This window comes from Aythya fuligula, chromosome 4, assembly GCF_009819795.1.
Source record: "Aythya fuligula isolate bAytFul2 chromosome 4, bAytFul2.pri, whole genome shotgun sequence".
In the NCBI taxonomy this organism is placed as follows: domain Eukaryota; kingdom Metazoa; phylum Chordata; class Aves; order Anseriformes; family Anatidae; genus Aythya; species Aythya fuligula.
Window position 1 is genome coordinate 67,231,176 of NC_045562.1, and position 27,039 is coordinate 67,258,214.

Sequence of the window (27,039 nt, forward strand, 5' to 3'; positions counted from 1 at the left end):
ACCACACTTTATTGTTGTAAAATTCTGTGTAGCTCCTTCTCGTTTTACAAAAAGATATGAGTTTAAGAAACTGAGTAAGACTCTCCAGTATTTTCTGGTATTCTAAAACTTCACAGTTCTTGGTAGGTTTTAGTAAGAAGGAGCAAAGAAAAAGAAGCTGGTGAATAATCACAGCTTTAGACTTCCTGTCTGTGTGGCTCTGCCGCCTGGAAGCTATGCAATATGACTTTTTGAGTCCCAAAGCAATTTCAAAGCGGTGAACCACCAAAAGGTCTCAATATATATACTTTATATTGTTTCAAAGAGCTGAACAGAGAGCCAGAACTCTCTGTGTACACTTTTGCTTGTTCAGACTCATCACCTCTTCTGAAGAAATGAAAAATGAGGAAAAGGAGAATGTGGCAAAGCAACATGTTCAGTAGTACCTTTTCTTCCTCAAAACTCTGCCCAAGGCTAGAAGATGAACTGAAAGTAGTATCAACGACAAGAAGACTAAATGGCAATTAACAGCTTACTGGAGGAGCGGTAACAAAAATCCACCTTCCCCCAAAGCCAAGACACCAAGAGCAGCACTCAGTAGGGACCTGGATGGCTCTCCCACCGCTGTGTAAATAGCACATACATTTCTGCTGAGAAAACAGCACTGGTGCTGGCAACAGGAGCAGCTGTTATTCCCAGGACAGGATTTTTTTTTTTTTCTTCTTACTGCTTGTGTAACAAAGGTTTTATTGCATAAAAGCCTGGTAATCCATTGGACAAAAGTGAATTTCAGTTTCACCTGGACCTCTTCCCAAATGTTATGAGAAAGATAGGAAGATACTAATAAAATAATCATAACCTTTTTTCAACAGTAACTGATTTTACTTCTACTTCAGAAGTCAACCAACACACAGGGAATCCTGCAGACCAGGAAAAGCATTAGAAGATTAAAATTAAGTCATCTTAAATAAAAAATTTCGATAGGAGAACTTAAAGTGAGTTTGTCTTTATTAAAGACAAGAAGGGTAGGGGTGGAAATCATCATTTTAATTGCACTGTGCAACAGAATCATGACAGGGAAAATGATATATAAACAGTAAGAGAACAAAAGCAAATAGTTCAATACTTTCATTGAAATACTTCTCTTTTCATTCTACAGGTTCTAACTCATATCAGAACAGACTGTCTGGCAGGCTCGTTGAAGGCAACAGGTACTGAAAACAACTTAAAACTCGCAGAAATATGTCCCTAAGGCATATTTCCATTGCTGCCAATGCCAGGCAAAAATACCACAACTCTTAATTAAAAACAGAGATTTAAACAAAAGTAGCTTTATACTGATTCTCAGTGCCCTTATTCTTCTCACTCTTTACAGCAATCAGAGAGGGAAGGTCTGATGTCCGATAAACTCCAGTCCTCATCCTCCCTTGGCAAGACCTCAGTTCCGAGACGTAACCTTCAAAGCTGAGGTTCCCTTCAGACTCATCGCAGGAACGTGTGCTGGTGTCTTCCAGCTTGACTCCATCCACATCAATTATCCTGTTCACAGGCAGCTCCTTGCCAGGGTTGTCTCTCACACCAGGGGGATTAATGCTTCTGCTGGTCTTCACTTTGAGAGACGTTTGCTCACAAGAGTTTCCTGAAGTTTCCTGTGAATCGGTTTTCTTTTTGTGGTTTGCACCTGGTAGAAGAATTAGAAACAAACAGACTAACTAAACACAACGCACAAAACAGAAGAGTTAGCTACCTTCTGGTTCCTAGCATTTTCCGTGCTGCGACCTCCTCCGAGATGCTAAAGGTAGACCATCAACTGGGACATCTCCTCCACCAAGGAGACTGTCGGAGGTACCCAGCAGGTAACTTAACAGTAGGTCTCAAAGGTACATATAGTGTCAGTAGAGATCTGTCTTACATTAGCATTATTCAGAATTTAAATAAATAAACTTCCATTAACTACTTAGCATAAATTTGTACACCTTTAGAATAAAAACTCACACCAGCAAACCCAAACGTGAAGCAGAAGGATACAGAACTCCCAGTGGGGCAGAACAGGAGATGTTCTTTGATTTGAATTGGCCTCCAATGCAAAATCCCTGCTGGGATAATGTTTCATTTGGCTAGAGGTTAGTCTTTCTCCAACAAACTTAGGCTGATCTAAAGTTTCAGTTTGCTGTACTGAAATGTAATCTAGCAAGTATGGGGGAGAGTTTACAGGACAGGAAGAAAAGAAATAGCTTAGGTTGCTGAAGAGCTTAAGCATTTAAAAAAAAAAAATCATTACAAGTGATATTTTAACCTAATATTTTAACCTTGAAGTTTCTTTTTGGTATAGCATTCCTAAAATCATCACTGTTAGGATTTGGGCCTATTGTCTGGAACCAACCATGCCAAGTCATTACCATCCCAAGTCTTCCTCATTGCCAGCACTGGCTGCCTCACAGGCTGTGCAGTGTCAAGTAGAAGCCCATTGGAATACACACATTGGGCTTGATATTTAAAGACTTGCATCAACTAGAAGATATGTAACTAAAAATTATGTATCTGTCAGTGTGCTTTGTCTCACCCAAAATATATGACTTTCATTAGCAAAATCAGGAGCAGTTTGTTTCAGAACTGGGATGGGAAGTTGAGGTTAACCCTAGACTAAAACCTTCAGCTCCAAAAAAAAAAAAATAGTTTTATTTTAGATGTGACATTGCAGTCTGTTAGGCCCTTGTTAAAGTAAACACAGATACAACTGTTCTGGCTGTTTCAACAGGCAGAAGGGAATGACAAAAGAACTGTTTCACGATTCACACTATGACTACAAACATGATTTCTGCATCTGAGGCATCCCCACCATAATGATGGAAAAGGGGCAAAATTGCAGAGAGAAATCATTTTTACTTTTTACCACTTTTAATAGACCAGTTGCTATCCAAGAGAAAAATAGAAAAACTTTCTAGTTAAAGGCAGACATGAGAAAGGGCTTCTGTGTGCAATTTAATTTCTTTTTTTCCATGTGTAGCAGCTGGTCTTTTAAAACATACCATCTTATCCAACATGCCTTACCTAATACATTTTAAAATGTCTGACCAGCACATTTAGCCACACAGCCCCTATGACAATTGCGTGGTTAAATCACATAGCTGGCTTGGAAATCTTCTGTGTTTGTTCCCTAAAGTGATCTGTACGCTGGTCTTTGTAAGAAAAATAATTAATTAATAATACAATCATCATAACCAAGATCTCTTCAGTATGGAGAAGGGGAAAAATGCTAATGAAAGGACAAAAAGGCAATTTCATACTGTTTCAATAAAATCACTCTAGGCTAAAGCTTTTATTTAATGAAAATAAGTCAAAATTCTACGTAATACAATATTATTTCACTGCTTTTGCTATAGTGCAGCCCCACAAGTAATAATGTGGATATCCCACATCAGAAGTACTTGCCTTTTTTCACAACTAGAAGAATTAGATCAAACTCCAAACAAATCAGCCAAGCAGTAGCAGAGAGAAGGCAAAAAGCTTTCTCAGCCCCGCTAGCCCAGCACAACTACCAAATTACAGCTAATGGGCCTCTATTACACCTCATGCTTACATCTTCATACTGCAAACAGAACATCGGCTTAGTTTTAAGTGTTGTTTGCATGGCGGTGGTGTAAAATGGTACTCTTCTATTCTAAAATGTTTATTTTACATGACTGTATTCAATGGTACTCCTGATCTTTTTAATCTACTATTCTATGCCCTTTGAGGACATCTCTGATTCTCCTTTCATGTTGGTTTAAAAGACGCACTCATTTCTAAAAAGCTGTACTAATGATGAATCACAATAAATAGTTGGCATTGACAGAGCATGAATCATCCGGTAGTCTTATTATTAAGCATACGTCCTTCTACTAAATGTAATGCAGAGCAAAAACTTTGATGGTGGCATCTGGTATCATAGCTCTGTCACTCTGAGCTACGATGAAGTAGTCTTCACAGACACAAGACAGTCCACATTAGCAGGGTTCAATGAATAAACATCTCTGGAAACTCCTGCTGAGGAAGTATTACTCTACGGAAGCCGTTAAGTATGACTGTATTTATTTGGTGGCTAGGTCTTTCTACAGCTGCAGATAAGACGTAGCCATTGAAGTCTTGAATTATGGTGTCACCAAGTCACCACATGGAGCAACTGGGCTTTCAAGTAGTCTTTTAGGAACAAAGAAAAAATCAGGTCAATGATAGCTCTCAGGCTTCACATAAGACCATCTCAAGAGGAATAAATCAAATATTACGGGCAGTTTTTTCTATTAATGGTCTTATCAGGAGTAATCCCTCTGAAGAATCTAACAAATTACTACTAGAGGCAGGACAGGAATGCAGAAGGCCTTATCTGAAACACTGGTTAAAAAGAACAAGGAATTGCTAAGGGATAATATTGTGAAGGTGGTTGCTCTTTTCCTGGCAGGGTGGAAAAGATCTTGGCTCATCTATGCCAAACTGAAAGGTGATTTCAAGAGTAGTGCTACACTGAAAAAGGATTTCAGTGTGATTTTTTCCACGTTTCAAAACAAACGATTTACAAAGGAAGTAAGGCTATTCAGCACAAATAATAGAGATTCCCCAAAGCAGCATGTTTTAAAATGTATCCCTCAAGTTTTAAAACAGACTCAAGATCTGCATGTATTAAGTGGTGCTTTGTAACAAGGCTTAAATGATGCCTGCAACACTTCTGTGCTGGTCTTGTTCTGAGTAACAAATACCCGAACAAACAGCTATACAGGGTAATATCTGTGCAGAGCAGAGAGCTTGCACAGATAAAATTTCCCTTCACTTTTTATTCTTGCACTGAAGTGATGAAAACTTCCATGGCTCTCACTGCAGGCTGCTTTCCCCTGTGCAAAGCACATCAGAAATGCTATTATATTTTCCAGAAATGATATTATATTTTCCTGAATATCATTTTTCAAGCACCCTACCTAACTTCAGAAGGGAAAGGAAGCCAGTCCTTACATCAATGCTTGCACAGACTGCTCTCCAGAGACTGGAGTAGCGCAATCCAGTCCATGGGTAATCTTCAGCTCCCTCACTAAGCACTCCATACAGCTGTAAGGGAATTGTCTCATGCATGTGATCCTGTTAATATGTTCCAGCTGGTCTGAAGATTGGAGAATGTGCTTGTCGTCTTCAGTCAGTAAGCTGCAGATCTGCTATTTCACAGATCCACAGCTAAATGAGTGCTTAGAAGGCTGTATGTATATTTTTCTGCAGTTTTGAAGGGTTAATGATTGGGCAGCATTTGGGCTGGTCTCCTGATTTCCTTTACCAATGTTACTCTTTTCCTGACACCTAGATTTTGTGTATTTTCTCAAGCTCTCTGACTTTAACATTGTGATTATGAAAAATCTTCCTCTGTCTCAATAGACGAAGACAAAGGGAATTTACATTCTTCTGTATAAAATATTCTTCAAAATCTAGGTAAGATCTAAACAAGATATTGGAGGATATTGTCTTCCAAGTAGTTTAAGACCAACCGAGAATTTGGTCAAATTCCAGGCAAAGATGAGGTCAGAAGAAGACCAGGAATTGGAGGAACAGCATTAACTCTCACATGTAGACAGGATGAAAAAGCCATAACTGCAACGGAGATGCTTGGGATTTATAGGTCCACCCACATCTTCCAAGGGATGCAATTCAAATGCTGGTAATATTTCTGTGCAGTAATTATTAGGTCCTTGTATATTCAATGTGCTAAATTTTATAGGTGTGAGTCATTTCTTAAAGTATAATTTAGACCAGGTGTAAAATTCAGTACCTTTATTTTTAAATGATCAATATTGAATCAAGTTCCACTCACACCACATTTATCTTAGAAAAAAAAATAAAAATAAAATAAAAAAGAAAGAAAGAAAAAATAAGTATATGTTAAGTTTCATTGTAAGAGGTGAACTCTGTATATTTGAAAATCCATACTTAGTGAATCTCACATAGGATGGAATGTTAAATACTACTCCATAATTATCCCAACACCACTTCCAAATAGACAGCTCTTTCATGTAGACCCATCACTACATTTAGTCTTCTGGTTTTACTAAAATTTTATTATCTTATAACTCTGCTGATTTCTATACCATTGATCCCAGGCATTCAGCTTCTAACAGAGAGAGGATCAGATTTTCAGTTAAATACAAGGAGCTCCAGTTTGATGATTTTATGATGACTTACAACAGATAAGAATTTGTTTGAAGTCTTTCACCAAATTGTTTCAGGAACAATTATTGGAACCAGTTATTTACCACCACCAAATGTAATCAGTCATTTTCAAATGACCAGTCCAAATTCATAGATTCAGGTGCATTCTTTAATGTGAGAGACTGTTGTGAAATGGCACTTCGTTAGGCTTCCCAGACATGCATTTTTTTAAGCGGTTGATCAGTGACTTGCACACTTACTGATGTATTGTTAGCACTGTAAGCATTTTTATTTTTTTAAGTTTCTTAGGTGATTTGTGCTTCAGAAGGGAAAAAGGATACCTTACGTTTAAGATTTGGAATTCTGCAGGTTAAAAACCCTTCAAAAATTTGCCTCCTTTCACCTCTTAATTGACATAACCCTAATGAAAAAGAGGATTTAATGAAACGTTCCTAACTACAGTTTATGCTGAATCTTTTCAAAGGTAATTTGACTTAATATTTCACTTGCATGATGAAACACCAACTGCATCATAAGCCTGGTGCCTTGAAATCTGACTCAAACTATGATGGCATCGAGCTAGGAAATGGATTACCCCACAAAGGGGCAATACTCTGCACTACCAGCCTATTTCCTCGTGTCCTGGGAAGTTCTGGAACGCTTCTGCAGCATCAAGTTTAGAAACATGTGACGGACAGAAATTCTTTCCTTGCCCTCATCTCAAAAGAACTCGCAAAGCCGAAGAACAAGATGTTATTTGGAAAGCCAAAATCTGAGAATGACAAAGAAGAGGGAGCTGGTATGACTGCTGCTGCTCTTGCTCACGTGCAGTAATTATGTGCTCATGAGGGATATGCCTAATTAAGAAAGGACACAAAGCACCCAGTGATGCTGGGGCAGTGGCTATGGCAGCAGTGGTAGGGAACTGCACACAGCATCACTTAAAAGCCAGGGGCAATGCGAAAAGAAATAAAAAGAAAAGCTCGAAATTTCAATCCAGATCGAAATTTCCTACATGCCCTCAATAACTGGGCAAAGTGCTTGACTTTGCTGTTCCTCCTCTCTTAAAGCTGACATAATTGTCAGGGAATGCTTTCCAAGCGAGACATGACAAAACATCTCTGCACTAGCCTACAGATATTCGTCCCTCAGTTTGATCTTCCAGCGCTTATTGGTAACATTCGCTTTGTTTTTCCATCAGAACTTTTTAACAGGAGGTTTAATTATTGCTGAGGGTAATACGATTCGTAGGAAATAGTGGATTGAACTACTTGAATCAGTTTTAATTTAATCTGCCATTATGTTATTCTTCAATTAAATTCTAAAATGTGGTTTAGCAGGGCTACCAGTTAGATTTAAAGAACAATTACCAAATTCATTTCGCTCTCCAAATGTAAGTTGTGCTTTTGAATAGATCTGATTTTAGCCTGTGTGCAATTGTTTCAAAGAGAAGTTGCAACTTCTCTAATGCTTTATCCAACCAGTGAAGTAATTTGTTAATTCCCTCTACAGCGTGTGTCTTGCTGTTTGACTGAAATAAGCTTGGCTTTCAAATAGTTATCCCTCAAGGCCTTCCTTGCTTCCCGGTTGTCTACTCTTAACATAGCTCTCCTTCTCCTTTGTTTATTATTGATCTGTAATGTAGTACATGTAATTCTCCCTTTTAATCATGCTCTGATTAAAAGGGGATTAACAGATTCTGGCCTTAGCATTCCTGGATCCCTAAGTACTTCTTTATATTGTTCCAAAATCCAATTACCTTCTATAAGATTACACATAACCAATAAGGATATAATTAACTGCTGGACAACAGCCTTTGCTAGTAATAATGATCTATACTAATTTTACATCTTTTAACTAGAATCCCTTCCATCTGTTTTATTTATTCATGTTTTTATTTATGTGCTTATTTTTATTTACATAGGAAACATCACTGGATTGTCTCTGAAATATGCTACTGTGAATTAAGGGGTTATGCAAAATATAAGTTAAATAAAGTATTAAAGAATTTATTACAAAAATAAGCTTATTTTGCCTCCTTTTTGAAGATATATGTGAGTTTTTAATCTCTTTAACTATCCCAAAGTTGACTGCACTTGGAATCCATTACCCTTGAAGCTGAAAAGTTTAGTAGACAAAAAAGCCAAAGTCACAGAAATACAGCTGCTATCATCTGATTGCCGTTCCTTGGTTACAATGTCCTGCACCCTTTCTGTGAGCAATAAAGAGCAGTTGGGATTTTATTTTATTTTTTTGTCATTGGGAACAATAGCCAGCCCCAGGCTCTGAGAGCCCACACAGCATTTTATTTCTGTGCAAGCATTCAAAGCGAAAAATCCTCGCACTGGCACTATCTGCTTCTCAGCTTTCTCTCCAATAAGAAAGGAAGCAAGTTTATTTTGAGGATAATGCTGCCCATCTATTTCAGAAACAAGCAGCATCTTCAGAACTAATTAAGTAACTGTTTATATAGTCTACATTCATGCTTTTCTTACATATCCATATTGTTATCTTACATATCCAAGTATTATTCCAAATAGAGTTCACCATGTCTTTATTTTCCCTAGCTGGTTCTCTCTCTTAACCAATGACATTATGTACCTGGAAAAGGGATTTCTGAATAAACTCTATATTCAGTTGAATTGCTCCACCCAATCTATATATCTACTCAAAAAAAATACTTTCTCATTTGGTAGACAATAACTCCATTGACTAAAATTTCATCCTAAGTATATTTCTCACCCTACATTTAAAAAAAAAAAAAAAAAAGTTTTTTGTTTTTTGTTTGTTTGTTTTTTTTAAATAACAGAGAGAAGAACACCAACGGAATGAAATCTATAATCCATGTGTCTTGACCATTGCAAGTTATCCTATTTAAAGATAAAATGATACTTTCTGAAAAAGCCCAATTGCTGCCGAGAAAAAATGCCCACCTAGGAGCATTCCACAACCAGAGAGTAGGAGAGTCCACAACCAGAGCAAACAAATTGCTGGCCCCATGGAATACCACCGAATATACAACGCAGCGCAAGGCTCTGGCCCCAAGGGGACCAAAGGGTTGAAAAACTGCCCCTTCCCACGCCACCTATTTTTCACACGGATAGTGAACATGCCTAACCCCCAGGGAAAAACTTATGGACATGGAGGGCAACAAAGTGTTATCCCATGCAATTTAAAAATTAATAAATCCAACGAGATAAAATCAGTAATTTAGCACTTTCAAAAACGAATGCTCTGCTTCAAGCCAATTACACCACACAATAATTATTTCTTCCACAGCTGGATACCACCAGCATTATATGTAGAAGCATGAAGTATTTCAAAATTAACTTTCCAATCCAGAAAGCCCCAAATTTTATAATGGGAAATTTGCCAGAAGTAGTAAGCTTGTTTAAAAGTCAAGAAATTTTCCCTTGCTGAGTAACACAACTAGAATCAGTAATGATTCTTGTGTTGCAAACTGATTTGCTAATATATACCCTATAGCTAAATATCAAACTGATTTGCTAATATATACCCTATAGCTAAATATTACTACAGTAATATTTGTTTCACTTACTTAATGTTAAGATGTGTTTGCAAAATTATTCTCTGCATTGCAAACCTCATTTTGCTGGTTTTCATCATTCATTTTGCCTTCTAGATCTTCAAAAATGAAAACACCTCAAGAGTCTCCCCTTACAGGGAAATATTTGGAAATTGACTTGGCTTTGCTCCGTCAGCCTGAGGTCAGAAAGTTGCTCCACTACAAGATTACACACGAGGGGCTGCTTTGTATGGCCAGTCTTCATCACCCTGACACCCTCCCAGCATATGTACACCCAATAGATAAAAACTCAACGTATAGTGTAAGCATGCATGCCCTTATACCAATTTGAAACCAAGGTTGTAGACCAATTCAAATTATGTGGTCATTGTTTTACATTTTCTCCCAAGACTTCAATTTAATAAAGCAATTAAAAATGCATTTTCTACTGATAGGAGATTATGAACAGAGAACCATTAAAGCACTTAAAAAAGCAACCATTATTAATGATTTAGTCCTTTTAAAAATTGATCATTGACTGGAGATAGTTTCCAGCATTCTTTATTGTGATGCTAAATGTCATTTAATAGTCTTTCCATGCAATCTCCATGAAATCATGAAAATAGAAAACTTTCAATAAAGTCAGGGTTGTTTTTTTTGTAGATTACAGTTCCTGTAAAATGGTAGTGTACTGCGAGAACAGTGTAAAATAGCGTTAGTGTATGCATCAAGTTTGTCAAAAGGAAGAAAGGTGTTTTACATAATTTTTTACTTCTAAAAAAAAAAAATTGTCACAAAGTTAAGAGAAATTAAGATTTTCATTTTGCAAAATTATTCCATTTGATTACTTAAAGCGCTCTCACAGGTGACAGAAAAAATAAACCACAATCACCAGTGAGAGTAGAATAGACCAGTTGGAAAACATAAAAATTCAAATCCATAAATGAAATTCTAAAATAATTCAATATATAGGATATTAGTTATTTAGTGTGTAAAAGGCTGAATGATTTTAAAAGGGGAACTGCAACAGGACATCAAGTGCTTCATTTTATTTCATGGAGGCCCACAACTATGTGGGAACACAGTGACTTTTGGAAAAAAATGTCATTTTCAGTGCCCAGAACACAAAGGAGGCCTAGGTAACAGCACCACAAGCTTCTTGCTGGTTTGTTTTGGTTGGTTGGTTGGTTTTCTGTTGTTTTTTAATTCGGCTTCACAGTGCTGTTATATAGGACCCATTTCTAAGAATGAAAAGAGTAGGTCAGCCTCCAGCACCCATCCGACCCTTCATTTCTTAATCAGAGACTACCAAATCAAGAGGTTGTTATATTGGTTACTCCACATCAAATGAACTGAGATCACCAGCTCATTTATCAAAGACAAGGGATGAATTGCTTGAGTTTAAAATAAGAAGAAAAGTGATGAATATAAAGTTTAGCCCAAGAACCCAAAGACAGAAAAGACTCTCCTTTCAGGAGTTCCTGTGATAGCTCATTTAAAAGAAATCTCCTGTCTCATCTGCCTTCTGGTGCACATGTAAATGCTATGGATTTAACATGTGACCTACTGGCATCTCAAGACAGCATTTACCTTTGATATTTAGATTATTAACAAATATTATGCTTGTCAACTTTGTCTCAAGGTAATTGTTAGTTCATATCAATTAATCTGTTTGTTATTACAAGACAATTTCAATCATAATTCTTAATCCCAGGACTAAGAGAACTGCTTTTCAATAATGAAGAAAATCAAAGCTTAAAACCAGTTTGCATAACTAGGTCTAGAATTTATTACTCCTGAGAGAACAAAGATACAAAATACATGTGAAAACTACACAAAGATTTCTACAAAGTAAAAAGTAGAAAGTGGGAAAAGGGAAAGCTACAGTTCAGTGGTTACACAGAAATGTATGGCATGCATTAAAATACTGTAAATTCATGAAGTTTTCTTTTTTTAAGTGCAAATGGTTTTTTTAACAGTTCTCACTGAAAGCTATGCAAATTGATACCTATGTTGTACACTTGTCACATTACCAGAAAGACACCAACACAAATCTATGCATATACACATCAATACGTCTGAAGTACATTTTGTGGTTTTGTATTTGTAGGCACTGGTTACAAGTCTGTCCAATACTCAGTTTCAGAAATTAAGTAGTAGCGCTTATAGAACATTTCTCAAATACTACTAACAAAGGGATTTGTTTTTCAAATACCAAGAGAATGAAATAATTTGCATTGCCATTTATAAGCATCCAACAATCAAAGTATTTACAAATCAACCATACAGATAAAGAACAGTATCAAATACTCTGTGTAAAAAGATAAATAATTAAAATGTATATTCCCACATCACAAAGAAATGTGATCATACAAATTATGGCACCATATGTTTGTGAAACATCAAAAATAAATGTAGCACATAGATACCTCTTCTTCTATTTTACATTAAAATGCACAGTACAATGACTGTAAAATGTCAATGCCACAACACCCACCGTCTTCAAACTAGTTTCTGGTAATAGCAATTATTATTAGAGTCCGTGTTTATAGAAGTTTATAAGAAATGTCATACTTTAGCCTTAGGCTAATATTGCTCTGTGATATTGCTAGACCATGAAACTTGCATCCTAAAAAAAGTTACATATTTTCTTTAAAATTATCTCATAGAAAGAGCTAATTCACATGTGGCTATTGTGGGGTCAAGTGTGATAGATACAGTCTATCTCTCTGGGTAGCAAAGTATGGGTTAAAAAAAACTTTTAAATTTTTACTTTTAGTCACAAATATCTATTAGAGGTGTTTGTTGTTTTTTGGTTTTGGGTTTTTTTTAAATTAAGGTTTATCCGTTTCAAATTTTAATTATAAATAGTCTTGCAATTTTCAATGCATAATTAGGGTTCCTGATAAAGCATTTAAACTTCTTTACCCTAATCATGCATCTCATTATGATAAATGGATCAGAAAATCTGGAATGCAGTGGTGTTATGCAACTCAAAATGCCAATATCCTGTTTTCTATTCCCAGACTAAAGAATGATATAATTAGAGCATATGGATGTATTTTAAAGGTTTGTCTGCACGTGTCCAGTTTTGACCACATGCAAAATCAAAATAAATGCATGTTTTTAAAGGCAACCAGAAATGTTACAGTTAGCACAGACTAAGGCAATGAAAATCTTTGTTTTGTAAAAAAATAATAATAATTAAAAAAAAAATTTAAGGTGCAGAGAAAATTTTCTTCCTTGCTTTAATGGGTGCCAAATACTGATTAGCAGTGCCAAGGAAAAGTAATTTTACATAAAAGGAAAGACTATTAAAATCTAGAAATACCTGAATTGGATCTTTGATATCCAGATTTTTCCTGATTACCTGCAAAAGGAGTTGGGGGTGGATAGTTGGCTTCTGTGAGTTTACTGATGTCTGACGGTGGTGTTGGTGGTGGCGGTGGTAGCAAAGTGCTGTTAGGGCTACTAATATCTCCTTCAGCCACAAGAGTCAAGTCTGCCACATTCTCATCATCTACCATCTGTATGCCTTCAGCTTGTAACTCTCTTGACTGCCTTTTCCATATTGTTGCATTGTTTTCGTGTGCATGTGGAATTGGAGACAATGTAGTATTAAAAGGAACACTGAAAGTCTTCTGACTGTGGAGTGCTGTCAAAGCAGATTTATGTTTATTTTCTGAGTAACCCATTTTCTTAACTGAATTTTCATTATAGTTTTGTATGGACTCCTGTTTTCCATTTGGCGATGTACATCCATCCTTGCCATCACTTTTTGAAACTCGCTTGTTGAGGCCTTTAGGACCTGCTGGCGTAGATGAGGATGGTTCTGGTCCAGTGGGTGGTAAACGAAGAAAGTCAGGAAGAATAAGGTCTTCTTTCCTTAGCAGTCCACGTTGGTCATCTGCTCTGTTACTTTGAGCTTTGGATATGAGTTCAAAAAATTCTATTGGGGAAAAACCCAAAATTGACAAGTTTTTGTCAGAAAGTGCAATGCCATTAAAACGTAAATTTTCAGCATATTTATTTTCCATGAAGATCTTCAATTCTTTCAATGCTGCCTTGAAATAAGATCCCATGTTAATTAGGAACTTTTTCAATTGCAGCAATGTTCACTAGCATCACTATAATTAAGACCATCAGGATTGCTATTGTAAGAGTTTTGCAGTTTGGAACAGCTGCAATTCACTGAGCCTTGAACACATCTTCTATTTTTATTTCCTATTTTATGCATTTAATAAATCTGTACATATACAAGATTTTTTAATTCTTTATACAAAGCAAGGCTCTGGTCTTACTAACAATGGGTGCACATTTTATATTCTGGATGGTTTTTACCCATCTTAACTCAAAAATAGCCATGCCATTTGAAAATTCATAGATTCAAAATGTTGCAAACTTCCTTGTTAATACTGATTTCTTCTCAGTTTAGTAATATTTTATCACAGTTTAAATTCAATTCATGGTGTCTTTTTAATCCAGTATATTATCATCACAGAGCATGATCAGATGATGGTTTAAGTAACCCCATTTTACTCTGAACTGCAATGAATCAGTAGCATATAGATAGTCAAAAGACCCATTAGTAAGAATGATGGGGAAGGTTTTTTAATGGAGTTTTTAACACAATTAGAAGTGATTTTCTGATCACATACTCAATGATGTCCAATGGTTTAATATGTTTCTATGTATAAATAATACCCAGAGTAAATCACCATTGTTCTAGAAAGCCTCAAAACTTGGCAACAAGAAACTTATCAGTCATAAGCCAAGAATCATACCACTCCTCAAAAAAGAAGCATTGCAACAATAGACAAACTCTTTGGTAGCAATCATATAAATATAAAAATATGTAACTCTTAATATAGGGTCTCTGCATGTCCTAATTTTACAAGAAAAAAGCACTGAGACTATAGAATATTAAAGATGCTTAGAAACGCCATCTCCAACAGATGAATTAAAATCAATAGTTTCAACCCAGCTTATAAATACTGTTTGAAGCAAAAGCCATTACAAAAAAGCACAGAACATTATTATCAGTGTTAACCTAGCGTAATATAAAGTCATACGCTTGCATTTGTATGACCTCATTTATAATCTTCTAATCATATTTGGCAGGCTTTGCAATGTACTTGTAAAAAATGAGTCTTAAACATGCTTTGTCAAATGCCATATAATCTGAATGTAGCCAAGATGGAAGCTTCAAAATGCTTCTTATTGCCAAAGTTTTGCAAAATGGCGGTATGCATAATAAAACATGCAACATTTCTGAAATGTGTCATACAAAAACGTTCTTTTTTGAAATTTCAGACTTCATAGAACAGGGTTGGTTTTTTTCTTTGTTTTTTTTTCATTAAAAAACAGTCTACAACACTCAGTAAGTATTTTCCAAACTTAGACAAATTTCACAAAATTCAAAATAAAATGTGAAAGCCACGAATTCTGAAGTTTTCAAATTATGTTAATGTTTTACTCAGCCCTAGGAAGAAAAATGAAGATATTAAAATATGGAAAACAATTTAACAAAATAGTAAGCAACAGAATATAATTTAAAACACACCAACATTTTGCAATAACATTTACATTAACAAACATCTATTTTGCAATAAAAGTTTTAGTCACGGCATTTTTTTAATTCCAGTCAGTGGACATTTACTTATAGATGAACATTCATTTGCTCTATAACTGTGCATAACCAGGCTCTGGATATGCACATTAGTTAATATCAGCAGTAAATTTTAATTTGTGGGTATATTCTGATTTTTTTTTTGGTCTGGGGAAATTAATGCCTTAGGACAGAGTGGTGGTATACCAAGATTTCTACTTCTACATCAGTTTTATTCTTCTGTCTCCCAAAGACAACTTTCTACAATAAAGTAAATTCTCTTATTTGTTAATTTTCGATACTATCATCAAAACTCTAAGGATTTAACTGGAAGTAAAAATAGGACTCAGAATATACAAGATGACCAATAACCACTTTGCTCACTATTACTTGTGACCACCTTTTCAGGGCAGTTACTGATTGTCAGCTTAGCTTTTACTCTTGCCCATCAAATCTCTACATTCATCATCAGATTGTACTGCCCTGACCATTATAGGCTTTAGTAAAATATTTTCAAAAACTCTTACCTGAGTAAGTTGGTTACCTGAGTAAATTAGTTCTGCACAATTGTGCAGAACACCTTTCACTGAGTTACAAAATTTTACGTAAAAGTGGACAGAAAGATGAACTTTCACATGGCTTGTAAAGTTGCAAGGGGTATCAAATGGGATATTCAGCTGCAATTGAGTAACTAATTCCTTTTTATTTTACTTGGAATTAGGTACTTTACACTTTTGAAAATCCCACTAGACACCTATGTCTATCTTTAGGTACTTCAAAATTACTGTATCTGGCTTTTATGTAATCTTAAAATTTTACTTTCAGTTTCAAAAACTTTACAATTCGAAGAGTATCAAACAAAAATACAAGGATCATGACTGATTTTCACAATGCACTATTAAATAAATACATGACACCTTTTCCTACACAGATATACAATTCTAATTTTTCCAAGATTATTTATGTTATTACATAAACTATATAAAGTTCACATACCCTCTGCTTCATCCAAATTTATTTTCTGACATTTTTTTTCCCAATCTTTGCAATAGAGTCTTCTCTTTTTGACAGTCGAACTTCCCTAGCATTTTTTCCATTTTCGCCTTTCATTTTGATAGAATTAGACTTTCCTAGAGTTCTTCCCTCTCCCTGCATTAGAAGGAAAGTTAAGGTACTACTTACATTTATACTATATCATTGTGTACATAATATAGTCTAAGTTATAAATAAAGTTATTTTAAAACGTTTCTCCAACACCACCACAACAAACGTTTTAGTTTAATCTTGATTATTGCAAAAACATTTGCCATAAATCTCCCCCAAAATGTATAAAGAATATTATATTGTTTACTCTGAGGAATTCACATTACAGAAAGGGTCTATGAATTTCAAAATAACTTATTTTTGAACATAGACAAGCCAATTAGATGCAAAAATAAATAAATAAATAAATACATTGAAAGAGCCTCACAAAGACAAGTTCTCACATATATATGCTGTTGACAGTGGAAAAATAATGAATGAATTACAGCTATAATCAATCTAGTTACATAATTTGGCTGATTCAAAATTATGGATGAATGCAGCTTTAAGTATACAATTCCAGAAAGAAACAAAAGATGAACTAAGGGACAAAAATCACTGCAGAAGACTTACAGTAGTAGATACTTGATTTCTTGAAGTAGTCACAGTTACACTCTGTTTTACTGATGCACCTTTTTGTTTATCTGTAAACACTGAACATAAACATTCTTTCTTTAATTACAAATTTATGATTTTCCAAAGAAGTAACATCTAAGTGACTATGATGCACAAAACATATATTTTGCTGTAAAATTTCAAAGGTATACTCAGAAAATAGTGATCATAGTTGATAATGCTGACATCTTTGAGTCAAAACCTACCATAACCTCCCTCCACCTCTAATTTATTTTTTTTTTTTTAACACTAGCAATATTTTTAAAGTTTGAAGATTCTGAAGTTTCATGTAAGTTCTCCTATTGTTCTGTTAATTTAGATTAAATCAAATCTCAATGTACTGTTCAGTTTGTATTTCTCAAAGTTAGAAAACTCAATTTAAACAAGCAAAGAAAATCCAACAGAAGACACTGTTGAAAGGTCAAGTTGAATTTTCTCCAATCTGTTTTATGCATCAATTGTTTTCTAGACACTGCCATATCCTCCTTGTCTATTTGAACGTTAACTAACAGCTCTTTCAAATTGCCTTTGGCTACAACACATATACAAACATAAGGCTGAGTCTCAAACAGATAATCATAGCCCTTTTTTTTTTTTACTGGGAAATGTCACAGAAACAGCCTAGTACTGGAATGATCCTCTATGATTTATGCTCTTATAATAACTGCAGCACATTGGATTACAATTGTATTCATAATACCTAAACTAGTTATCTTTGAGAGTATTTAGATTGATATCTTTTTTTTTCAAAATGACAATTGATTTTGTTTCCTAGAAAAATGACAGATCTGCTTCTCTTCAATAAATACCTTCAAATTTATTCTCCTAGTTCCTTCTTCTTCCTTGAAGAAGATCTCTGCTCTAAATCAATTCAATTTAACCACATGTAATTTTATTGTTAAAGTTAAGTGTTGCGTATCTGTAATATCTGCCAATGAAACTGAACCTTCTGTGCATGGAAATCACAAATTATATCATTTTTAGTAGCATCTCTAGAAATTATAGCTTTAAACTGGAGAGGTAAGCTCTGCTACTTTCTTATGTTACAGATGGAGGATATCATAACAGTGCTACACAAACTGCAGCTGTTTTACTCATACAGAGTGCTTCTTTTTAATTAATTGCCAAATTTACAGGAGTTATTTGTCTTTTTTTTTTTCTCATTATTATCAGTACGCAGTATGTCCTTAAACGTGTGTGTAGTTCCAAGAGTGAAAGTAATACTGTGTATTCAAATATTACTTGTGCAGAATTTCTTACAACAGTAAAGAACGTGGCATCAACAGACAAATTTAAACTTCAATCCTTAGAAAATTCACTCCTTTTTACTTAAAAATAATATAAGCTACATGTGACATATCAACAGAAGAAACTAACCAGTCACAGTTTTTGAAACTGAGTTTACATTATAAATAAAAGCTTTCATACCACCTTACCTCTACTCTTTGTTGGCTCTTTTTCATCTAGAACAACCCGCTGACCATCCAGATTAGATATAGGGACACCAAGATCAAGTGGTTCCTGCTCACCATTCTAAAGTCGGATCACAGTTTGTATATAATAGAGAAAAAGCTGTTTTCAGAACAAATTTACAATCTGACTTCAAAAAGAAAAAAAAAAAAAAAAAAAACGAGCAAAGTATTTTTATGTTTCAGTGTAGCCTCAATAAATCCTTCTGCCTTACTAAAAATGTTTTTTCCATTTGTCCATTTGTGTTAAATTACTTTGATTACAATAAGTTTAACCCATTTACATGAGGAGAATGGTATCTGGGGAGTAGATTCAAGGAGACAAAATCATCCACACACAACTAGTCTAGGACTATTACTGTATATGCTTAGAAAATCACATTTCTCAGAGGCAGTTTGAGATTATTTTCTATTCTAAGTTGTGCGTATTTTGTTAATTTTATAATTCCATTAAATGAAATTATCTTAATAGCAATGTATTTTTCAGGTTTTTGGAAAACATGGTGTGATTCAGCCAATGCATTCTAGAAATGCTACAAATTTAACTTGCTATTCCTTATTTCTTGACATTTCCTCATAATAGAATAGAGGAAATGCTAGATGAGTGTTTGGCCATGGACGAGTTAGTCTGCTTCCACAGATCCTTATAATCTGTATAAGGATTTGAGGCAACTTTCATGATTCTCAGGATAATGGGATGACAGCCTTAACTAATTTCAATCAACTTTCCTCAGCTTACAAATGGAAGAGTCCAGCTCTGGAAGAAGCTATGTTCAGGTTCCATTATTTTGGATGTTGGATTTATTCTGATTGAGACTATAACATAGATGCATACTGAAGCTTTCAGGTAGTTACTATTAAGCACAATGTTTATGACTACTATTCATTTTCACCTCAACATGTGGTTATAAATACAGATTTTAATGGCTGATTATAAGGATAGGAAAAATTTCAGAAACACTCTTCTCCAGACACAAAATAATACAGCTTGAATTACATCAAAAGATACTTACTAGTCTTGCCACAAGCTCATTAAGATTTAAACCATATTTTGCAACCACAGGCCTTAAGACCTCTGTTACTGGTTTGGTGGGTTTAGCCTTCAAACCAACCGATCGATTGATTGGAACAAGATCCAGCCTGAAACATACCAATTGTCACAGTAAGTATGAACTATTCTAATTAAACATAAAATAATATATATTAATTCCAACTTACAGCAAAGTTACACTAATTCAAAACCAGTGACCCTGCATATAGTGAAACTTCACTAGCACAAATTTGTCCTTACCTGAAGGGATAAAGCATATTTAATACAAATAAAATGCCCAGTTTCACGTGCCAGAGCTGAGTGAAGGCATTGCGGGCATGGTGATCCTCAGACCAATTAAATACATTATATGGAACTTTTCTTTTTCCCACTGCGATTGATCTGACCATTCTGGTCCAATAGTTCTTCCAAAATTACTCAATACCTGTGCTGCAGCCTTGGATGCAAGAAATACATTTCTTGTATTTTATTTTTTTTTAATGTGAGAGCAAATACAGTGGAATTCCAGAAGATGTTAATTTCTGGTTGGATGACACCATATCATAAAAATTTGCTGTAAGAGGAACCCATGTGCAAAAGATCAGTCCTGTATGCTTGATCAAAATTCCTCCAGCTTGAGCAGTTAAGACTGAGATCATAAAAATATATAATTGTCCCTAACCTGGAACACTGGCATTTAAATGCCACTTGAATCTATAACAGCAATCAAGTAAACTTCAGTTTTCAGTGTTTGAAATTAACCAGGTGCTGATCTAGTCGGTTTGAAATGTTCCTGTAGTTCCATATTTCTCCCACTGATCCTTATGCTGGCTGCCCTGATCTGAATTACCTTTTAGAGGCACTCTATCCCACCATCACCTGAAGAGGAAGTGTTTAGATAGTTCTAAATCTAAGGGAGATCAGTGTTTAAACACAGACAGACCACCTAACAGGCACATGTGTGCACTCAAAGAATGCCCATGCTAAAGACATCTCTCCTGTGTGAGTTTTATTGCAATCTGAAGTAAAAATGGAGTTACACTTCATCCTGGTTTCGGCTAGGATACAGTCAGTTTTCCTCCTAGTAGCTGGTATGGTGCTGTGTTTTGGATTTAGGATGAGAATAATGTTGATAACACACTGATGTTTCAGTTGTTGCAGAGCAGTGCTTATACTAAGCCAAGAAATTCTCAGCTTCTCACACCACCTTGCCAGAGAAGAGGCTAGGGGTGCATAAGGAGCTGGGAGGGGACAGAACCAGCAGAGCTGACCCAAACTGGCCAAATGGATATTCCACACCATATGGCATCATGCTGAGCAATTAATATGGGGTGGCTGGGCTGAACTGCTCAGGGATGGGATGGACATCAGTCAGCAGGTGGTGAGCAATTGCATTGTGCATCACTTGTTCTGTACACTTTATTATTATTACTATTATCATTATTATTATTTTCTTTCTTTTCTATCCTAATAAACTGTCTTTATCTCAACTCACAAGCTTTAACTTTTTTTTTTTTCTGATTCTCTCCCCCATCCCACAGGGGGGAGGGTGAGCAACCATCTGTGTGGTAGTTAGCTGCTGGCCGGGTTAAACCACAGCACACTGAGTAAACTGCAAGACATGGCTATCAGTCATTTTCAGTCACAAATGTTGGGTCACCTTCCTCATTCAGATGAGACTATTTGATTGATACTACAGCCTATTTCTTCTAATGTGCCTTTACAATGGATTCTGATTATAATCCAAAATATTGCCTTGCATGGCTAACTAGATTATTATTCTTTTTAATCAGATTCAAAACAATTCTTTTAGGCATTAACTGCTGTTTCACTGTACAGGTAACTAACAATATACTTTAGTGCACTTACAAAAAGTTGGGATGGAAAATGCCAGAAAAAAACAGCATTATCGACTCTTACCGAAATAAAGTGCGCTTTTCTAAACGTAGGTCCCGAGACTCCAGGATGCTACTATCTTGGTGCAATACAAGTGGCTAAAGAGCACATCAGGAACAAAAGGAGAGAGAATACATGAATTTTAAAATATGTAATAAAGAACAGCTATGAGATCTAAAAAAAAAAAAAAGCTGTTCATATAACTCAGAAAATAACTAGTATAGGTTGTATGTATTCTAATGGATATTAATTTACAATAAGCAAATAGATTGAGGTCTATCTTTGTCTAGTTGCAAGACAATGACCAAACTTCAACTTCTACTGCAGTAATCAGGTATTCAAGAAATCGGTGTTTTAAAATAATCTTAGATCCTCCAGCTTAAATAATTACATAGAATGAATGACACATTAAAAAACATAAAAAATTATCAGTCATTGAAAGATTTAAAAGAATAGGCACATAACTATGTACATGCATTAATATTTGCTATCGTAAACATCTAAATTGATCATAATGACAAATTTAAAAAAATAAATAAATGTTTTACATCCACAGCTGCTCTTGGAACTGCAGACATCTGTTGGAATAAGTGCTATCATCCCCCCCACCAAGGTAAGCCGCTGCCTTGGGAATTTTCCTCAATATTAAAATATGTACCTTAATTCTTGTAAGGATTTTATCTTGTTTCAGCTTTGAACAACTGAACGTCATTATGTTTTTTGTTTGTTTTAATGAAGAACCATCTACATTTTTCCTAATAATTAACCTAATAATCAACCTAACTCAACTGGAGGCCATTTCCCCATGTTCTAAATTCTTGTCATAAACTTCAATTCTAGTTTCATCAAAATTGTTCTTTAACTAGAATTGCCAATGTAGACCTATAGGTAGAACCAGAAGATATGTTACTATTGGGAACATAATTTCTTATTAGTAAAATTACTATGAAAACTCTTAAAAAAAAAAAAAAAAAAAAAAAAAAAAAAAGAAGAAAGAAAAGGAAAAAGAAAGATATGCACTACCTTATCACCTCCAACTAAAAAAAGGTCCACTGCAGCTATGTTAATGCCATGTTTCTCACAGAGCCCAGATAGCACCTCTTTGATAGAGAATCCAGATTTAACAGCCATTTTGCTGGAAGAACCATCTGGAAGGTTTACACAGCAGTATTTGGGGGATTTCTCTTTATCTGGTACAAATGCAGGTAATCTAGAGGTTTCAGACTTGACAAGAAAAAGAAAGAAAAGTCAATGTCCAATGGGAAAATACCATATTCTTTCACTTCAATGTAGGTAAAATAAAATAAAATAGTAAAATAAATTATGTTCTATTACTAATTTTGCATTTCATTAATTTTAGACTGCAAACATAGAATACAATGGTTAGAAATCACAGCATCTTCACTGATTACTTCCCCACATGAGCACAAAATCATGAGGTTTGTAATTCCCTATCTCTCTTCTCTCTAACTTTAGGAGCAAAATGAAGTCATGACGACAAGAAGGACAATTCACAACTTTAAAAGAAACAGGGAGGAATTTTGGTACTACAGAAATCAGCCTAACATGAATATGGTCAAGCAACGAGAAAGCTTTAACATGTAGCTGTTCAGAAAAAGACCTCAAATGTCTGGTAGATGGAAAAAGCTGTTTATAAAGAGCTACGGTAGCTCCCCTTGAAAGGTAAACTTTTCTTCTATAAGTTTACTGGTGTCTGAAGTTCAGACAGACAATAAACAGGATACAGAGGATATCTTTCTGATAAAAGGACAAAATTAGAAACATATGAACACAATCTCTATTCCAGTTCTAGCATTCTAAAATTGCTTAATACTACATCTCGTCCTCTAAATGTATCACTTAAAGATGTTTTCCCATAGCATTACTTCAAACAAATTACTTCAGACTTCTTAAAAAAAAAAAATAATAATTCACTGTTTTCACTGCTTCCCCACTTCATTATTAAGAGCAAACCATTACCAAGTCAAGACTAGCAGTTGATGACATGGAGCCTTGTGATTCCCTCCTGTACGATAACCCATTGGACTGAATAGAATCTGTTTATGGAAAGAATAAATGATCAGTAAAATGGTTGTTTTTTTATAATTTCTTATAATACAGAAAGTTATTGCAAAACATTAGCTCCTCTGGTTAGAGAAATCATTTTTTCATTACAGGAAAACTCCAAATATTCATCCTGTGCACTGAAGCACAGAAAATTGAAGCAATATTTGGTCAAGTTATGCAACTCTTGAACAACCCAATTTGGTTTTATGATGTTTTTAAATATATATATATATATAATCCTAAAGTTTTGTTGTTGTGTGTTTTGTTGTTTTGTTTTGTTTTTTTTAATTTAAAAATCAGCTTACCTCTTCAGATATTTTAAGGGGAGATAAATATTTTCTTTAAGTGCAGGTATGGTGTTGGAAAACTAAGATCTTGCACAATCACTAGTTACTTTCAGAAGCTTAAGTCTATAATCCTAGTAAATGTCTCTGATATTCTCATATATAAAAACACAAACTATTAATTTGACCAAGGACATCTCATGGGAGTGTGGCTTTACTAGAATATAGACAAGAAGAAAACACAACCACACTGTCTAAATTTGGTGCTTTGATGACATTTCTCTATTATTTTAACTCAATAGAATGAGTTAATCCGACACTTTCATCTCTTTCTCTAGAGACCATGTACTGGTGCATTCATAATGAAAGTTTTCCTTAAACTCTTGAAAACAGTTAAGCAACAAAGCAGCAAATTATGAGGGCTTTCACTACTCTGACTCTTCCTTCATTTTAATCAGAAAAGGACTAAACAGGAAAGGTCCTTTCCTGAATAATAGGAAACAGAAATAGTGAGTGTGTTCAGAAGTGATTGTACCTGTGTGGTATTAACAAAAGAAAGATTGGTAGGACCATGTTGATGGAGGGTTTTTTAAATAGCTGTAGCTACGACACTATTTGCATGTATAGCTCCTGAACTTCTCTGTAAAGGGCTGAAATTCTTACTATAAATATAGCAGTGTTCTGCTTTAAAAAGCAATTGCCAGCACAAAGAAACACGGAGTATACTGTAAAACAGGGAAAAAAAAGTCTCTTGGAAGTCAATACAATCAAGTTTAAACATTTTCATACTTCTATTTTTACACCTGTTTCAATACAGCTCCAAGTGACACTATGCCCTTCTGATTTGACAGTTTCTTTTCCCTCTGTCACACCTAGAGATGTACTTAGAAGCAAACTCAATATGATGTGATTAGTCATATCTACTGATGAAACAGGTGAGCAACAATGTGGAACGTGAACACTCACCATGTTGATAATCACCATTTTCCTTTCTCTTCTGTGATTTTCCCAAACTCTTACTTCTTGACCATGAGAAAAACGTCCCCCTTTTTTTCTTCTCAGTGTCCTCCTCTCCTGACTCTTCATTTAAGGATCTTCCTGACTTTGATTTACCACTTAACTATCACCAAAACACAATTAAATGATTGGTTGGAATACAGTTGTAAGCATATTACTTATAAAACAAACCTTACACACTTCTTCCTAAATGAGTGTGATGGTCAGGTTAGTAGTCATCTTTACCCTATCAATAATTATAGAGTCAGCACCCCTCCCAGCAGGAAAAAAAAAAAAAAAAGAGAACAACTGTGGAAATCAAAAGAAATATGTGATGGAGATGTTCTACCAAGTAGGGACTATAATACAGTAGCTGAAAACAAGCCACGTAGAGCTCCTATAAACGTGAAAGAGCTCTTCACAGCTTACTAGTTACTGTGGAAAAGCCTTTAGCCTTAATTTTACAACACAGAATTTCCATTTAGATATTTCTGATATTTTTTCTAGGCTAGGCTTGAACATGAACTGCATTAGAGACAATGGCAATGTACTGTTTCACCTTTATAAATAAATACAAGTATTTATTAACGCTGAAGAATACAAACTTTAGGAATGCATGCTAATAAACTAACCTTGCTTTTAACACGCTATTCTTGATAGATTATTAGACCATTCTTTAAAATGCTACTTTTAAAGGTTCCTAGTCATAAAAATACATGAAAGCAGATGGGCTAATGCATAGTGATTGACATGACAAATGCAAAGTTATAATTTACCCGTGCAGTTATGTAATACCATGGTGGAATTATCCAGATGAAGAAAAAATAAACTTTAAATAATGTTAGAAGTTCAGTAAGACTACGGGTCCAATTTTTAAGCAGCTGTATCTGCTTTACACAGAACATCTTAGTTCAGTATGGCATAAGACATTTAAAGAGCACCCCTTTCAAAACTAGAGTTAGATTGTGTCGATTTCTCAAATAATTTCTGATATCTCAGCTCTCAGCAAAGATTAAAATATCACATCTCAAATCCAATATTCAATCAAAATAAAATTCTGAACTGATGTATGAAAATAATCCCCAATTTTTTATTTTTACACATATTTAAATTACAATATGGATTTAAAATTATACTTAGGAAGACAACAGCTAAAATTCTGATTCAAAGGTGTGGATTAAAACAATGTATTTTTCTGAGAATGTAAATATTTTGTAATTTTAGTATTTGTCTAGTGATGCTGTCTTACTAATTGTTTTTCATATATTATCTTTGCCCTTCTAAAGAACTTGAAATAAAGTTTCTAAGACCATATTTTTCAGATAACAACAATGAAATCAGAAGTAACCTTTTTCGGTGTTGAGATATTGGACTTCTCTGAACTGATACTGTGTTTAGAAGTGGGACTGCTGGGAACACGTTGTGGATCTGGAAGAGTACGACCTTCTACTTCAGCTAGGATGCATTCTTGGTAAAGGGGGGATTTGAGAAAGCGAGTATAGCTATCAAACTTCATCAAGTTAAAAATCTGAAATTAAAATGCAACAGATAACAGTTACACAAGCTTAAATAACACATTAAAAAAAAAAAAGAAGCTATTTCACAACAGCCAACTTCCACAAAATTTAGTAAACAGCAGTAGGCATGATTTTGTTTAGATCTGGCTAAATATATTATACCAATTTAGAAGGAAACAGAATTTGATCTCTTCCTTTAGCACAGGTTCAGAGAAATGTTATGATTTCCATATAGTGCAAAGTTCATAAGTTGAGTCTTGACAACACCACCCTCATATCCATCTTTTACTGTATATTTATGTCTGCACATTCTATGTAAAGCACATAGCAAGCTAGCCATTTGAAACATTTTAAAGGAATTATTACAAATTATACAAGTATATTTTAAGGTATCTGTGAACAACAAGGACGTTTATTGTCTAAAACTCAAGGAATATATAATCACAGTATGCAACAGTATATAATAATACAAGATATACAAAGTGACACAGGAAGGAGCAAAGAGCCCTACACAGCACTATAATAGTGTTCATGTGCTCAATAATAAGAAACAAAGGATCATTGGTTTTGGAGGATCCCATAATCAAAGTAATATAAATCAAGACCTTGAAAAAGAAAAGATTATATAGGATGGCTGCTCTGAGTGAGACCAACGCACATCTTTAACAACATAAGAAGGAAGAAGAACAATGTAAGAAGAAGGAAGCAACTCTATACCATGCCTGGAGCAAAAGTCCAAGACTACTTTAGCCAAAATAAATTCATGTAAGTAAAGGAAGAAAAGTTTTTTCTTAGTTGCTAAAAAGA

At 34.8% G+C, this 27,039-nt stretch overlaps 1 protein-coding gene across 1 annotated transcript in view; it reads right to left on the minus strand.

Annotated features, from left to right (window-relative positions):
- Positions 1 to 1,295: 1,295 nt before the first annotated feature.
- Positions 1,296 to 27,039, minus strand: part of RGS12 (regulator of G protein signaling 12) — an 85,384-nt gene continuing 59,640 nt past the window's right edge. Inside the window, 12 exon segments of the mRNA XM_032187266.1 lie at positions 1,296 to 1,660; positions 12,999 to 13,616; positions 16,272 to 16,310; positions 16,313 to 16,424; positions 16,932 to 17,011; positions 18,410 to 18,506; positions 19,456 to 19,582; positions 21,393 to 21,466; positions 22,392 to 22,592; positions 23,349 to 23,425; positions 24,686 to 24,839; positions 26,064 to 26,243. Coding sequence (XP_032043157.1) covers positions 1,296 to 1,660; positions 12,999 to 13,616; positions 16,272 to 16,310; positions 16,313 to 16,424; positions 16,932 to 17,011; positions 18,410 to 18,506; positions 19,456 to 19,582; positions 21,393 to 21,466; positions 22,392 to 22,592; positions 23,349 to 23,425; positions 24,686 to 24,839; positions 26,064 to 26,243 — 2,124 coding nt within the window.